Genomic DNA, 17,478 nt, shown 5'->3' with positions numbered 1-17,478 from the left:
ACAAACAGTTCTGGTAACCGCTGAAAGATTGTTTGTTTGAAAAATGCCCATTAGATGATAACTGTACTTTGGGTGACTGAAATTAACAGCTCAATTACGGGGTATCATTAAAAGCTCAGCTGGATAAGCGCGCTGGGTGGAGGATTAGGACAGCCTGTGTTTTGTTAGGCAGGAAGGAGAGTGCATGCATCAGTCAGAGGATTCAAATGGAAATACTAGACTTTCTGTCATGGTCCTGTCTCTGTTCAGTTTGCATTTCATACATATCCACAAGTGACCTAATATATGTACATTAGATTTACATATGACCAGAAGACCAAAGGCTCACTTGATTTTGGACGTTATTTTAGGAAAGCACAAAAGCAGTATCTGGGCACAAACCAACACTTTGTGTAGCAGATTTGTCTCAGAGAATGAGTTAGTCCACATGTAGCACAACAAAATCAGATGTGTAGATCTTACTGTGCCCAAAAATCAAGCAGCGAAGTAAACATTCAGTAAGCGTGGCTGTATAAGGCCTTCTATTCCTCTCCACTCCTGCCCTTGACCAAAGAATGTTCCAGAGTGTGGTGGCTGGGAACGAAGCCACGCAGCCTCAGACAGGCCATCACACGCAGCAGCCGCAGGCTCCAGTCCGGTCTTCTCTGAACCCTGCTGATTTGGTAAGCATTCAACAGTATGAGAGACAGCCTGTCTTTATAAATGCTCTATTCTTTGTATGGACAAAGAATATGAAGGAACATCACACAGCAGAGTGGTGCCTGTGTGAGAGGGTGATGGTGTGTAGTTTACAGTGTTTGAAATTTGTTTTGACTGTATATGCATAAAAGGGGATTTCTATTTGGCCACAAATAAAAATCAGTACTACACCTAAGTTTTGTATTTCGTCTCCGGTTTTCACCTGTTGAGTTGAGGCATCTCTAATTCTGATGCCTTCACTTCAGCGGAGAAACACAAATTAGTGAGTGTTCCAGTCTATTTCTACATTTACATCAGTGGTCACGTTAAGATTAAGATTCCACTGCCTACCACTGTTCAATGTTAATTATGCTAAGATGTGTAACTTCAAATACAGTATGTAATTGTAACTGTAGTTTGGATGATCTGAACAGTAATTTTCTCCACCCAGTGGCTTGTGTGGAGATGTAGAGGGAGATTGGATTAACTTTCTTCTTCTTTAACAAATGTATACTGAATGGCGGGCGGCACTGTGGTGTAGTGGTTAATATCACTGTCGCCTCACAGCAAGAAGGTTCTGGGTTCGAGCCCCAGTGACCGACGGGGGCCTTTCTGTGTGGAGTTTGCATGTTCTCCCTGTGTCTGCATGCGTTTCCTCTGGTTTCCCCCACAGTCCAAAGACATGCAGGTTAGGCTAACTGGTGACTCTAAATTGACCATAGGTGTGAATGTGAGCGTGAATGGTTGTTTGTCTCTATGTGTCAGCCCTGCGATGACCTGGCGACTTGTCCAGGGTGTACCCCGCCTTTCGCCCGTAGTCAGCTGGGATAGCTTGCCTGCGACCCTGTAGAACAGGATAAAGCGGCTAGAGATAATGGATGGATGGATGCTCAATGACCCCTTTAACAGGAACACCATACTAATACACTCACTGGCCACTTTAATAGGAATGTGTTCTTGATTCTTAGATTCCTGCTCTTGGCTGGCAGGAGTGGAACCCAACGTGGTGGTCTTCTGCTATTGCAGAAGATGCTTTTCTGCTCACCACAGTTATAAAGAGTTATATGATTTATGAGTTGCTATATCCTTCCTGCCAGCTCGAACCAATCTGGCCATTTTCCTCTGACCTCTCATCAACAAGACGTTTCCACCTACAGAACTGTCGCTCGCTCTGTGTTTTTTGTTTTTCATACCGTTCTGTTTAAACTCTAGACTGTTGTGTGTGAAAACCCCAGGAGATCAGCGGTTTCTGAAAAACTCAAACCAGTCCATCTGGCATCAACAGCCATGCCACAATGAAAGTCACAGAGATCATAATGTTTTCCCATTCTGATGTTTGAGGTGAACATTAACTGAAGCTCTTGATTTGTATCTGATTTTATGCATTGTGCTGCTGTCAAGGGATTGGCTGATTAGATAACTGCGTAAAACAGCAGGTGAATGTGTGTGCCTAATAAAGTGGCTGGTGAGTGTATAATTAATAGAATTAATCACATATTTGCTGCAGATTTGTCTGCTGCACATTCATGCTGTAAATCTTCTATTATAACCATAACCGTAAGGTGCCCTCTTGGTTTCAGATCTGCTGATTGGGAAGGCCACAGAAGTACAATGAGCTCATTGTTACGTTCATGTAACCAGTTGTGACAACTTGTGCCTTGTGACATGGCATGTTATTCTGTTGCATGTAGCCTTTATAAGATGGGTAAATTGTCATCATAAAGGGATGCACATGGTCAGCATCAATATGCAGGCTGTATCATTCAAACAATGATTGATTTGGTATTAAAGGGCCTAATGTGTGTCAAGAAAACATTTCCTGTACCGTTACACCACCATCACATCAGCCTGAACTCTTGACACAGTGTGGGTTGGGGTCCATGGATTTATAGTGTTCATGCCAAATTCTGACTTTACTACCTGCACGTCACAGCAGAAATCAAGAGGACATCCGACCAGGCAACATTTTCTAGTCTTCCAATGTCCAGTTTCGGTGAGCCTATGCCCACTGTGGACTCAAATTATTCTTCTTGGCAGACAGGAATGGAACCTGGTGTGGTCTTCTGCTGTTGTATTTCATCCACCTCAAGGTTTGATTTGTTCTGCATCTTGGGATGCTTTTCTGCTCACCATGGTTGCAAAGAATGTTTTTTTCTCTTTTTTTCCTAGTTACCACATCCTTCCTGCAGCTCGAACCAGTCAGACAATTCTCCTCTGACCTCTCTCATCAAAAAGGCATTTTTGCCTGCAGAGAAAGAGAAGAAAGGCCATTTTGTCTGTGTGAGGACAGGCATGGAACACAGTCATAAATAGGCCCCAAAGTCTTGCTAGAACAATCCTCACAGCTCTGGAAAGGCACAACCTTGACCATCTTTTGGTCTTTACTGTACCTTGAAAACTAAGTAGACAAGCGTATAATTACATAAGCGCGCCTGCTCAGTGTTATGACATTAACAGATTCAGGATCATAGAGAAGTCCAGCTTTGTCCATGGGATAAGTAGTTACTTCAAATCCCAACCTGCATGACTGCCACCTTCAGCCACGGCTTGGATAAGAGCAGGATAGCAAAGGCTACTGGAGTCCCATTGAGATCATCCGTCATGCAGCAGGAAAAGAAATATTCAGTCAACTTGTTATTTTTATCCACTTTGGAAGACGCCAGCCATGAGTCTGAACTGAATGTTTATGTGCTATGTGTGCATGTGCCACTTTTCCTGTTGGAGCCTCACACCAGCAAGGGCCTAGCCTGACTATTGTCTATTGTCCCCTGCCTGAGCCTTGCTTCCTGACAGGCCAGAATTCACGGAAATGGGAATGCAGTCCAAACACATTCCTTGAGTTACACCCCCACCCCTGTCTCACTGCACCCCTCCATCCAAGAAGCATAGTGCTCAGAGAGGGTCCACTCCCAACAGGATGTTAATTAGCGACACACTCTTCAGGAAGTCAGGGAGGGAGCAGGTGGAAATGGAGACAGATAGACTGAGGATTCGCTTCTCAAGCACACAAACCTTTATTGCCTTAACGACACATAAAATGGTTGCAAGAAAATATGGCTGCTCTTTATTTCTGGTTGAAATTAAGAACTTTCAGTGCTGACAAGTCTTAAAGTCTAACAGTCCCACCCTCCCCACATCTACCCGTTTTACCATTTTCCTTCTCAGATGGCAACATCTGGCTTTTATAATCGAAACATACACTGCTTTCCAGCTCCTAATGGAACTCAAATAGGATGCCTAGCATAACAATTAAATAAATATTTGCTTTTTAAGGGAACATTCATGCAGGGGAATATGAAACAAAGGTTTATGCTAGTTGATGTTAGTTGTGTCTCTTAAAGACAGATCGTGGTTGTTAATTACAATATGTTGAAAATAATAACCACAAGAACTGCTACCAACATTCTCAACAATTTCTAGTGGTCCATGATGAACACACACACACACACACACACACACACTGTACTCTGAACTAAAAAGGAAATGTGGATCAGGAAACAGCCTTTATAAACACGAGTCTGCTAAGATTTTCAGCAAGCTAATAATTCACAGCAGTGACCCGTAAATCATCTTTCATTTTACAACTTGCAAACAATGAACAATCCTGGACATATGTGCTGAATTTAGAGAACTGTTTATAGAATCTTTTGAATTCAGTTAAATCCTGAAAAATGATATTTAAATGTGTATTTGTAGCCATATGGCACAACATTTATACAGAGAGACTATTACTAAAGCACATATTACTGCTATGGTTATAGTATCATGTGGATTTCCACTTAAAAAAAATCTATACACAGACTCGGATCGGTTGAAATATTACATGGGTCTAATCAAAGGATTTCAAATTATATAACATCTTGACATTTGGTATGCCATCAGTTCTTCGTTTCTTTTGCTTCCTTGAAATTCCAAATGAAATGTGTCCATTTCCTGTGTAAATGCTAAAGTGGTTTAACATGTATAAAAGTAATTTACTGAACAGTCTGCTTTCTTCTCTGTGAAACATGTCTGTTAGCTGCCTGACCCAAGCCCCCCGTCCCTTTCCCTGTATTTTAACTTTATGACTTGATCAGAATGGGATATTTCCAAGGAGCAGCATCTAATTCCAAACAAATGCTGTCTACCAGTTTCAGGCTAGCTTTGAGACAAATACACAGTAGTAATCACATGGGCCATTCCAGGGCCAAGAGACAAGCAACCCTGCGCAACATGTGAGAACACAGACTCAGTGTTTCCACTAAAGCACAGCCTTCAGTGTCCTATAATATCAGGAAAGTTGTTTTCTCACTTGTTACAGTCATGGTTCTCTCATCATACTCAGGAAATGACACCATGATCCATATCTGTACAGAGAGATGCTGGTATAGTCTAAACACAGAGACAGCTCAGAGACACAATCTCGCCTGACTGTATGATCACCAGGCATGGATGCCAACCATATTCACACAAACATCAGAAATAGCCTTCTTATGGCCCCAGTTACTGATCATGAAGAAAAACAGCATGGAAGAGGGAAAGGCAAAAACACCTATGGTTTGGAAAAAAGCAAGCAAAGAATAAAGCAATCAAACAAATTTAGCATAAGGCGATAAAACATTTAATACATCAAGGTCCTGGCTTTTTAAAATATAAAGGTCACACCACTTAACCAACATTCAGAACCAAATGTAGGAATCTTACACATATCATTTTTTTTTTAAATTATTTTGTCAAAGACCATTTTCACAATATAGAAAAACAGCTGAAAGCATTCTTATATGGCTTTATACCGTACGTGTTTGCATGTTCCTCAAGTGAACTGTGGCATTATAAACTTCAGCATGCACTGTTTGTTGTCTCAATGCTCATTACAGAGTAATGCTGCACAGAGTCAGCCCCAGGACATCCATCAACCTTGAGCTTAATAAACATTTCCATGATAAGCTAAAAGTTCAACACTGGATTGGTTCCCTTTTGGCTCTCCTCACAGCACAGGAATCACAGCTGAGGGGCCTGAATACCAGCGGTTTCTGTATGAGGAGACGGCAAAAGGAGTGGCGAGAGAAACACTTTAAAAGAAAGATTGTGTCCAATGACCAATGGTCAAGAAAAATTCCTTGCTGTACTCTGATTATTTTAACGACTCAATAAATGGAAAAAAACCCCTTTAATTTTGGAGGAATTCGAGACAAGGTGTGGGTACAAATAAAATAAGATCTCTGAGGACCAAGAAAGACACATGGATGAATCCTTTGAACTTGTGAAAAAGGAAAGGAAGGAAGAAAGAAGAGAGGGTAAGATGGATGGTGGAAAAGTCAAATGTGTGGAACACAAAGGCTAAAATGTAATCTGGCCTCCCTTTGGGGACCAACATCTGAACCTTTTCCAAAAGCTACACGTTTTTATTAAGCAAATAGCTGGCATGCTTAAAGGGAAGCATTTTTACTCTGAGAAGCTCTAGTATAGTTCGCTTCAATGGACATAAATGAGGAAAGTATGAACACATTTGGGAAGAATGAGGTAGTCAAAGAAGAAACACATTGTGAAATAATGTTGATTGGTGCTTTGATTTTGACAAACTACTGCATTCTTCACATTCTCTTTGGAGACCAGAATGCACTATAAAGTACATCAGTTCAATAGTGACTACAGAATGGCAAACTATTGATTCTCGAGGTCTAGTTGGCCTGTTAATTTGCATAAATCAACAACAACAACAACAACTTTAGGTGATGGTATTGAACTAAACATTTATTTATTGAAGTAAACATGTTCACTTGATCTCATCTCATCTCATTATCTCTAGCCGCTTTATCCTTCTACAGGGTTGCAGGCAAGCTGGAGCCTATCCCAGCTGACTACGGGCGAAAGGCGGGGTACACCCTGGACAAGTCGCCAGGTCATCACAGGGCTGACACATAGACACAGACAACCATTCACACTCACATTCACACCTACGGTCAATTTAGAGTCACCAGTTAACCTAACCTGCATGTCTTTGGACTGTGGGGGAAACCGGAGCACCCGGAGGAAACCCACGTGGACACGGGGAGAACATGCAAACTCCACACAGAAAGGCCCCCGCCGGCCCCGGGGCTCGAACCCAGGACCTTCTTGCTGTGAGGCGACAGCGCTAACCACTACACCACCGTGCCGCCCATGTTCACTTGATATCAAAGAAAACATATTGGATATTGTATCCCTTAACAAATGAGAAAGATTGGAACTGGATTTGGAAAAGAAGTTTATTTTTGGAAATAAATAGACTTGACTGATATTTTCTATTGTAAATGATACTTTATTATATTTGCAATGTAAGTTATCTGTTTTACACCATGGCGTGCTGGGGAGAGGGGGGCAGCACATCCAAGAAGGACACATCCAGGCTGGACAAATTGATCAGGCGGGCCGGCTCTGTGGTCGGCATGAAACTGGACTCTATGGTGACGGTGGCAGAGAAGAGGACTATAGACAAACTATTGAACATCATGGACGATGCTAGTCACCATCTGCACACCGTCATCAGCAACCAGAGGAGTCTGTTCAGTGACGGAATGCTCCTTCCCAAGTGCAGCACTAACAGACTTAAAAACTCCTTTGTCCCTCACGCCATCAGACTGTACAACTCCTCTCTGGGGTGGAGGGAGGAGGGGTAACAGGAGGACAGAGGACGGGAAGGAGCAGCAGCCTAGCCTGACATAAAGCAATACTGGACAATGTGCAATATAATGTGCAATATCTCTCCTGTCTGACTTTTTTCATATTTTATTTTTTATATTTGTATATGTTAATACTTAATTTATCTAGAAGTGTTCTCTTTTTTCTATTCTCTGTTTATCCTGTAATGATGCTGCTGGAATTTTAATTTCCCTGAGGGAACCCTCCCAAAGGGATCAATAAAGTTCTATCTATCTATCTATCTATCTATCTATCTATCTATCTATCTATCTATCTATCTATCTATCTATCTATCTAAAAAAATAAAAGAGTTTAGTATTAGCTTGGTAGTTTTTTGGGAAAATAATATCGGATGGGTATTGATATTGGCTGATGCTCAAGGTTTCGGTATCGGTATTGGAAAAGAAAAAGGAATTGTGCCGTCTCTATTAAAAGCCCTTCAGGAAGGCTAAAAACAAGAGGGATTCCCATGAAAGGTTCGACACTGAACCATACAACTGAGGGATTTCTTTTCTTGTAGAACCCCTAGAAAGCAAAGCATTATCTATTCAGATTACACTTGACCATTTTTGCTCATTTCTTTGGGGAAACCATTCAAGGTTCTATGTAGAGCTGTAGAACAAAAAGGTTTCCATTTTTCGAAAAGAACCCAGTGAACAGTCGAACAAGACTAAAAGTCATATATCTACTCAGTTACACTGACTAGCCTGCATTGGCATTTGAACATCTTGTTAAGTTTATAAAAACATAATACTCCTTGTGTTAAATTAACTCTTGTAGGATACTCTGAACATGGCAAGGTTTTATTTTTTGCCCAACTGATACTAAGTTGCTGCACTGTTGCTAAAATAAGGGATTTTCCTCAGTCCCCAAGAAAATCCCGCCCCTTTTGTCTGTAGTCCAAATACACCCACTACTTGAGCAGACTGCTGCCTGTAATAGTGTGTGTGTGTGTGTGTGTGTGTGTGTGTGAAAATCAGATTGCTAGTGGTGTGTACTGCCCATGTTCACCAGTGCAGAGGCTGCCGCAGTGTGGAAAAGTTACAGACGTAAAGCTCATATAACTCCATCCTGGAATATATCATAAACATGGAATAAAATCTCATTTATCAACAAAAATCTGGTGAACCAGCCTTCATCAGGTAAGTTGACATAGATAATGAAGAAACCTTGTTTATAACCTTGTAACTAAATAATGCTGTGTTCATTTTCACAGTACTTGGCATGGTTTAGATGAAGTCAGTATTTTATATAATCCTGTAAATGTATCTCAAAACACATAAAAAAAAAAGATTCATCGATTTCTCAGTTGCATGCATGTGCTACAGCATGATCATCTTAATTCTGTATGCTTCCTAATCTCTTCTCTGTACCGTTCTATCATTTTCTCTCATACAGGCTACTGTCCTACTGTGCTCCTTTATGAAGAAGAATTAGTATGAGAATTAGTAAGCCTGGTCACAATTTTAGAGTTGCACAGTATATTGTTGGTTCGTCACTGTTGCTGAAATACAATGCTTTTGCAATACCAAAATTGCAAAAGGCCTCAATATGTAAAAGATCATGTATGAAATTTCCGATTGTGTCATGTTTGTATCCTGACCCATTTCTGTTTGAATTTATGTGAGTTTTAATCAGTGATTGCACTGTGCAGTTGTAGTCACATAGTCATGGCAGTATTTAAAATACGAGATTCGCTTTTAAGACTATTAAGTATTTCACCAGTGTGCTGGTCTGCATGTGCAGCCCACTTTGAAAAACCAGTCCTAGATCTCCATTTTTGTAAGGGTGGATATAACACAGGCCTAATGAATGTGACTGCAGACTTGTAGCAGTTTCCATGTGTGTGTGTGTGTGTGTGTGTGTGTGTGTGTGTGTGTTTTTTACATGAATAAAAAAGAATTAATGATCGAATTAATTAACATAAATAAAATCATGAATGTTACTATATTTATATATGAACTATTTTCAACTATGTGTACTAACAAATAATTTTTTCTCTGTGGTTGAGATTACAAAATGCTCAATTTTATGATCCCCAAATCTATACCATGTAATTGTATATCATATAATACAAATAGTGTTTTCATCGTGTATTGCATATATGCATATCATATAGAGTATCTATGTAGTAGCCTTTTCTTGTTAGTTATTCTGTTGAAGAAAGGTGGCAGAATATCTGAAAACAACTGAAAATTGCGAGCCCTTTTATCAGAATGGTCTGATTAGAAGGGAGAACCATACACGCATTCTCTGACAATAACAATTTTAATACAGTGTGATGCAAACTTGAGTTAGACTATTCTTGTGTCATTATAAAAGCATGCTTTGGTTTTTGGTACCTGTCTAGTCACTGAAATCAAAGTGACTAAGAGGGTAGGAGACATAGGTCATTGGGAGAAGATAAATGAGTCATTATCCTGCATGTTTGTCCACCTGGTCAAGTCAGTTACAAAGTAATATGGACTCCATGAGAGAGAGAGAGAGAGAGAGAGAGAGAGAGAGAGAGAGCATGTGTGATTTGCAGAGTTTACAAAGAAAGGAGCCAAAGGAAGATATAGTGTTGGAGAGAGTCTTGGAGAAAATAGAGATGAGTCTGAAATACCAGTAACATGAATCTTTTTAATTCCAGTATATAGGAATCTGTTAATCTGGTCAGAGGGTAGATTTGCATCAGTCTCATATCCATACACTGGCAGCCTGGTGGGGGTCCGTAGAAAGAACCAGCAGACAAATGAAAATGTGTTTCCAATCTTGAATGTAGACACTCTTCACTCTAGTGATATTCTTCTTAGGAATGTGTTCACACACACACGGGTCCCATTATTCTTAGGTTTCAGAGGTTTACGTGCACATTTCCCTCATGTATCCTCTCTCGTACTGGTTTCTCGAACTGTACGGTTTCAATTTTTTGAATGCATTGCATCATGAGGTTTATGGTGTGTCTGTGTTCTACATCCTATGTGGATTCCATGTGGAGTCATTTCATATGGCTTCAGGGACATGATTGAAAACTCCAAGTCATTTTATGTAACATCAATGCCCTATAAGACAGTGCTTATTGATAATAAATTCGATAGTAAAAAACAAAAACACAAAAAACAAAACCTTCACATGGTGTCCAGATTTACTTTTTTCATCCTAAAAACACATGATGAGAAATAACACCCATAATACTCATACATCACACACTACATGTAACTTGCATACACATCACTAATGAACAGCCATGATGTTGCTTAGGTGATGATAATCTTATTTCACAAGAATCTTCCTCCCTCTTCCCTTTTATTGCAGGACAGTAATTTTCAAGGCTCCCCTCCACACTGCCAAAAGCCAAATGGATTGAGGGAGGCAGAGGGCTTTGAAGAGAGGAGATGCCCAACAAAGAGCTGATATCCCCCTGACTGTTGTGCAGATTATTACTTTTACTTTATTGCATTTAAAAGCCTTTTTAAAAATCTTTCTGAAGCCCTTTCTGAAGAGCAGGCCAATGAATCTGTGAATCTGAGTATCAAGAAGACAAAGGGATATGGCAGAAGAAAGCCTCTGGTCACGGCTCAGAGAGGGATAAAGCAACAAGTCTGACTGGGGTGGTCTGGACTGAGGGTGTTGTGCCGGCCCATTCTCGAGAACACACACCGGCAGGAGATGGGGCAGAGGTTACTGAGTGGAGAAGGATTAAGGGAGTACACAGTCTGACTAATTAGGCATGAAAGTTATTTCTTTTAAAACAACATTAAAAATATTTATAATTTCATACAGATGTTATGAGGCTTTTTTTTAATTCTTCGCTGCTTTGTTAGGAATCATGTCTATGGCTGGATAAGAGGTTTTTTAGGCACACCAGCAAAGATTCTTTGTTAATCCAGACTGGAATTATACTTAGTGCACAGCAAACAGAAAGACTGTTGAAGTACTTCAGGCTAAATAGAACAACATACCTGTAACCGAGCTGAGCTGTTCTCCGTATGAAGGCCTGAAATCTACTGCTGAGCAGGAAAAGAAAACGTACTGCTCTTAAAAAAGTAGTCTGTTAAAATAAAACACCAACAACTGGTGCATGGGCAAGAACAAACTAAAGCCTGGTTGAGAGTTGACGTAATGCTGTTGGAGCGCTGTAATAACTCATTAATGGAGTCAAACTAACGTGTGTGGGAGGCCAGTCTCAGTGGAAATCTCATAAAATAGACAGGCCTGTAAATGTGTGCTACTTTATCAAAATATTTAAAAAGCAACGACCATTACAAAGTCCATCTCAAACTAACAACAAAAGAACATTAGGCAGGGCAGTGTATATTGATTTTCTGAGAATATTTTAAGATTGAGTTTAAGGGGTTTATTTAATGTGACTCAGATGCTTTATTTGGTTTTTGATGTTGAATATTCACAAATAAGGTCTGTCCTGTGCAAAGAGCTTTTGTTTTAGTGTGAGATTGAGAAACTGCTTAAAAAGGTTTTTGCAAGACATATTGCAAATGAATAGCCAAAACATTGTCCATTGTTACTTGCAGTACTAAAATAGTTTTCCCTTTGACTTAAGGTCCTTGAACGAGAAGTTGCTTGTTTAAAGGAAGTGAAGTGGACTTTAGCCTGGAGGATCTGGCACAGAACCTAACTTAGTTTTCAAAGCATAAAATAAGCAGAAACGTGCAATTATTTATGTAGCCAAGTGCTACCCACTCATACCACATGCACCACGTCACTTTCCTTTTTTGGCAAAAACGAAGTTTGCAGATATTTTCTTAACATTTGATCTTCTTCAACATCCAGCAGCAGATACTCTCAAACTCAATGGAGATGGAATACATGGATCCTGTTCTAAACCGCAAAGATCTCTGCAGCCAGAGTTGGATTTATTTCTGAACTTGTGTTTTCTAAACCCAAAACCCAAAACAACTGTGCAGCCCAGTTTTTCTGACCACATAGCCATCTGAGGTTTCCAGGAATTATGGACATGAGTATTTTCATCTCACATCTATCTCAGTTGGATCATTTGGATATGGACAGCAACCAGTGGCAAAAAAGCTTTGTGTTCATACTTATGGAAAATCCTTTCTGAGAAACATTTCACTCAACTGCACTTTTTTAGTTTTACCCAGAGACGCCTTGAGCCATGCATAATTTTGCATGAATGGTAATGTGTGGATAATTTCCTGTTGAGCTAGGCCAGATTCTTTCTACTGCATAGGACGCACAAAAAAACTCACTGGAACACCAAGAGTTTTAGTTGGAATACTAATACTTGGAGGCTTTGTTGTGCTTTCCTGTGGTTTTATTGTAAGCTCAGAAAACTCAGCAGTCATGAACTTGGGCAAACTGTCTGGGCTGAAGGGCCTGGTGTCTCACTCCTCAGGCAGGCGGCGCTTTAAGGGTGATCTGACTCCAGACATGATCAGCCCGCCGCTGGGAGATTTCCGTCATACCATGCATGTGGGCCGTGGGGGAGATGTATTCGGGGACACCTCCTTCCTCAGCAACCATGGTGGTGCAGGGAATAGTGGCGATGGAGACTCCATTACCGCTTCAGAGAAGAGCGAGAGCTTCTTCTCTCGCACCCTACGGCACGTCCGCAAGACTCCAGATCGGCCGCGGGAAGGTTCCAGAGACCTTTCTCCTCCACCTCCACCCATCTCCCCCATCATAAAGAACGCAATTTCCCTCCCTCGCTTGGATGTGGACTCACCCAATGGCTGTCCTGTGAAGGTGCTGTTTCCCAGCACACCCAAGACACCTGAAGACAGCACATACTCATATGGTAAGACCAATATAATACCAAACCAAGGCTCTGTTTCCCAAATACGTCATAAAGTTAACATGCTTTATGTGCTACAATGCTTTTGAGAAACTAAACCCAGTTCTTTTTTTTTTAATAGATATATTTATTGGAATTGTACAAAGTATCTCATCTCATCTCATTATCTCTAGCCGCTTTATCCTGTTCTACAGGGTCGCAGGCAAGCTGGAGCCTATCCCAGCTGACTACGGGCGAAAGGCGGGGTACACCCTGGACAAGTCGCCAGGTCATCACAGGGCTGACACATAGACACAGACAACCATTCACACTCACATTCACACCTACGGTCAATTTAGAGTCACCAGTTAACCTAACCTGCATGTCTTTGGACTGTGGGGGAAACCGGAGCACCCGGAGGAAACCCACGCGGACACGGGGAGAACATGCAAACTCCGCACAGAAAGGCCCTCGCCGGCCACGGGGCTCGAACCCGGACCTTCTTGCTGTGAGGCGATAGCGCTAACCACTACACCACCGTGCCACCCCTGTACAAAGTATAAAATGTACAAATGCACTAGAAGTAACAACACGTTACTTTTCTTCTTCTTCTTTTTTTGGTAAAGCGAATTTTACCTGCTCGCAATAACATCAGCACAAATGCTGACATTGATTTCCTATTTTAAAATAGTTTTAGTTTGATTAGTTCAATCCTTTTGGGAAACTCAGCCCAAAACATTGCTACCACGGTACATTTTTACCTTTTCAGTGTTTCACTCAGCAAAAATAATACTGATTGTTATCGACAGACTTGTTACAACATAGCAAAGGTCCCAACACTCAGTATCTGAATTCCTGTGTCTGTGATAATCATAAACACCTCAGCTACGCCTCCCTGTCTGACTTAACTAGTCTTTATCAGAAACAGACAACTTGGAAACACACACAGCATACAGCTTTATACACAGTTTGCTCTCTAACGTCCCAAAGGCCACTGTTTAGTTGCTACATTATTATCACTCTCTCACTTTCAAGAGATGTTCATCTCATGGGGATCCTGCACAGTGAGTCATCACTCAATTCTTTTAAAGAAATACCACCAGAAGTGGTGAAGGGATGGCAGTTTTACAAGACAGACGGAAGTAAAACCTATGTGTAGGAGCAAATTTACCACACAGACATAATGACTGTCATTGTCGACATGTTGTGTCGTGACAATTACTGAGCGCTCAGCTGTTTTTCAGATACATTTGAACCTATTTTAAGCAAACAATATACTATTCCCAATCTCAAATCTGAGGTAAGCCTGCCCTTTTGGTTTGTAGCCAGATATTCAAAAGTGACATACTTCAATGCACATGAATCTGAGTGTTTATGTGCTATAATCATAACATCATTACATTAAACATTAACAACTCAAAAGCATTGTGAAGTTATTTCCTCTTAACTGGTAGATAGAATGTTCAGTGTGATGTTTGTGCTACCATTTGACGATGATCTGTGTGCTGCAGGACTTTTGGGAAACTCAATCCAATGTGTTTTAACTTATATCGTATACATCTGACTGGCTTTTCCATTATTTTTTCCCCCTTTATTTGTATCAAGTGCACACATTGAACAAGTAAAGGACTCATTATTTTAACTAAATCAGATGTTTATTCTGCAGTTTTAGTATTTCTTTAGCTCTTTTGTTGAGTTTGAAGGGTGGTCTGCACTGTCACAGCATAAAATATTGTGTTTAATAAAATCACATCATAAAATAAAATATTAATATCATAAATAAAATAGGGCGGCACAGTGGTGTAGTGGTTAGCGCTGTCGCCTCACAGCAAGAAGGTCCGGGTTCGAGCCCCGTGGCCGGCGAGGGCCTTTCTGTGTGGAGTTTGCATGTTCTCCCCATGTCTGCGTGGGTTTCCTCTGGGTGCTCCGGTTTCCCCCACAGTCCAAAGACATGCAGGTTAGGTTAACTGGTGACTCTAAATTGACCGTAGGTGTGAATGTGAGTGTGAATGGTTGTCTGTATGTGTCAGCCCTGTGATGACCTGGCGACTTGTCCAGGGTGTACCCCGCCTTTCACCCGTAGTCAGCTGGGATAGGCTCCAGCTTGCCTGCGACCCTGTAGAACAGGATAAAGCGGCTAGAGATAATGAGATGAGATGAGATAAATAAAATATCAACATAATATAAAATCTAAATGTCATAAAATATCAAAAATATCGAGTAAAGTCTTCAGTGCCATCTTCTGGTAAAAGGAGAAATAAAATTCATATAGCCAGAAGTTTTTCTTTCACCTCCAGTCAATGATCGCTCATGTCAATTTCCACTTATCTCTGCTTTTTCCACCCGTCTATAGGTGTCGAGTCTGGTTTTGTAACACTTCCCAGGCTGTCACGCTCAGAGAGGCCTGTGCAGAGTACAGCTCCTTCATCCTGCTCTGCTGAGATACACCGCAGCTCTCTCACAGATTTGCCACACACACTCACCGTCCCCGACACACTCAGCCCCTCTGACTCCATGACCTCCTTCACCGTTGACCTCGGCCCCTCACTCATGTCAGAAGTATTTGCCATGATTGATCGGCCCAGTGTGCATGCAGAAGGCAATCATAACTCTGAAGTGGAGCACAAATCTGAGCCCTGGACCAATGGTGACACTGAAATGACCTCGGACACCAGGACCTCTTTGGTGGATTCACTTCTAAGAGAGGATTCAGAGGGCCGGAGTCGTCTTTATGGAGTCGAGTGGGGGTGTGGGGACGTGATGAATGGGAAATCCACGAAACCGGGTATGGTCGGTGATCTTGTGCGCTCCTACACTGCCAACGAGCATGGCATGGAGGCTAAAAGGTTCCAGGAGGCTGCAGATGTGCTGGCTCGACATTACGGCAGCGGAACAAACAGGAAAACTGACATGAGCATCACTCAAAGGAGACAACATTACGCTTACCCTGATGAGGAAGAAGAGATCAAGGTCTAGCCTGAAAGATGAATCACCTCAAGCTTTACATTTCTCTTGTGCCATATGTAATAGAAGTTTATCAAGAAACTGAAGTTTGTAAAAAGTAGTATTAACCGAGCTCCTCTCTTGTTCTACGATTGCAGTTTGTTGAAATAAGAGCAGGACAGGACATGAAGTTGAAAAAAAATTCAGATGAACGACACTTGGTTCTTAAAAGGAGTGGCTGTGGAAGGATGTTGAAGTATCTGGATGTTGGTGTATGTTTTTAGTTTCGATGTGGATATAAAATATGTACTGAGTGTTTGATTGTGACAATCAGTGAACAACTTGACCTCAGCACAATTATTTTTCTATATTTGAATATGAGCGATATGAACATTAAACCAGGAGCAGAGTCCAAACAGCACGAATCCAGGCAAGGCAGCTTTCTGCCACAGAGACTCGATGTGAATGACACTTCTCTTTGCCAGTGCATGAACAGCAAAAAGGTCAACAAGATGAACTACTCCTGACAGGTACAGTGTATATATATATATATATATATATATATATATATATATATAATATTTACACCAGCATTTTTATTTGTATGTTCCAGAGATTGACTACACATAATTCTCCAGATAGACTCTATGGCTCTAATTGCTATTGTTATGCATAAACCTTAATACAGACATATTTTATGTAGGGAAACAGCTGTCATATTATTATTATTATTATTATTATGAAATGCATAAAAGTACTCCTATGCATTTCACTTCAATACTTTTGGCTGTGAGATATGAAAATATTGACAAGCCAAAAATGCATTTTAATAGTACTGCAATATTTCGGTTTGTTATTTACTTTATTAAGCAATAAATATTTCTGCATCCACAAACAATCTTTGAATTAAATAAAACACTCTTGGCAAGTTTTGTGATGAAAATAACTTTATACAATATTTTGTGTCACACACTAAAGCTGTAGATTACAACAGCTAATATGACAATAATTTGTATGAATTATTATTTTTTTTTTACATTTTGACAGAGGAGTTAACTCCTCAAACATGTGATCTGTATTATATGCATACGATTGTGTTCCTTTGCACAGGAAATCTGCACATTACTAATGTACCGTTATAAACAATACAAATAATATATCTAATAAAAAACAAGGAGAACATGACACAAAGATTACAACATTATTTACATGTGTGATTATAATTTTCTTGCCGTTGTACTACAGATGAAATCCCAAGCTCGCTGAGGACACTGTAGTTGCATATGTCACTACTGTTAGCACACAAAGCTGAAACATAGGAAGTGAAATTTCTTTTTGTGTTATATTTGCACCAACAAAGCTACTGGGGAATGCTGATCTGAAGAGTAAGGTTTCACAAAGCTAAGTAAATATGTCAGTACAAATAATAAGAGGAGCAAATTTAAAGACAAGAAAGCATGATA

The 17,478-nt window shown here is 40.6% G+C and overlaps 1 protein-coding gene across 1 annotated transcript; it reads left to right on the top strand.

Annotated features, from left to right (window-relative positions):
* The first annotated feature begins 8,313 nt into the window (after positions 1–8,313).
* On the top strand, positions 8,314–17,200 carry cdc42ep1a (CDC42 effector protein (Rho GTPase binding) 1a). The gene is made up of 3 exons (XM_060939673.1): positions 8,314–8,480; positions 10,636–13,096; positions 15,426–17,200. Exons 2-3 carry the CDS (start codon positions 12,643–12,645, stop codon positions 16,046–16,048), a joined length of 1,077 nt encoding a protein of 358 aa, XP_060795656.1. The 5' UTR covers positions 8,314–8,480; positions 10,636–12,642; the 3' UTR covers positions 16,049–17,200.
* Positions 17,201–17,478: the final 278 nt, after the last annotated feature.

Source organism: Neoarius graeffei, chromosome 14 (genome assembly GCF_027579695.1).
Source record: "Neoarius graeffei isolate fNeoGra1 chromosome 14, fNeoGra1.pri, whole genome shotgun sequence".
NCBI lineage: Eukaryota > Metazoa > Chordata > Actinopteri > Siluriformes > Ariidae > Neoarius > Neoarius graeffei.
Note: the sequence above shows the minus strand (reverse complement) of the source record. Positions and strands in the feature narration are given on the sequence as shown.

What these genes read in the sequence shown, in the direction of transcription:
- cdc42ep1a (XM_060939673.1), top strand. Translation starts at nt 12,643, where the DNA reads ATGAACTTGGGCAAACTGTCTGGGCTGAAGGGCCTGGTGTCTCACTCC. An exon ending in AGACAGCACATACTCATATG is followed by an intron (nt 13,097 to 15,425) that starts GTAAGACCAATA and finishes ACCCGTCTATAG; the next exon opens with GTGTCGAGTCTGGTTTTGTA.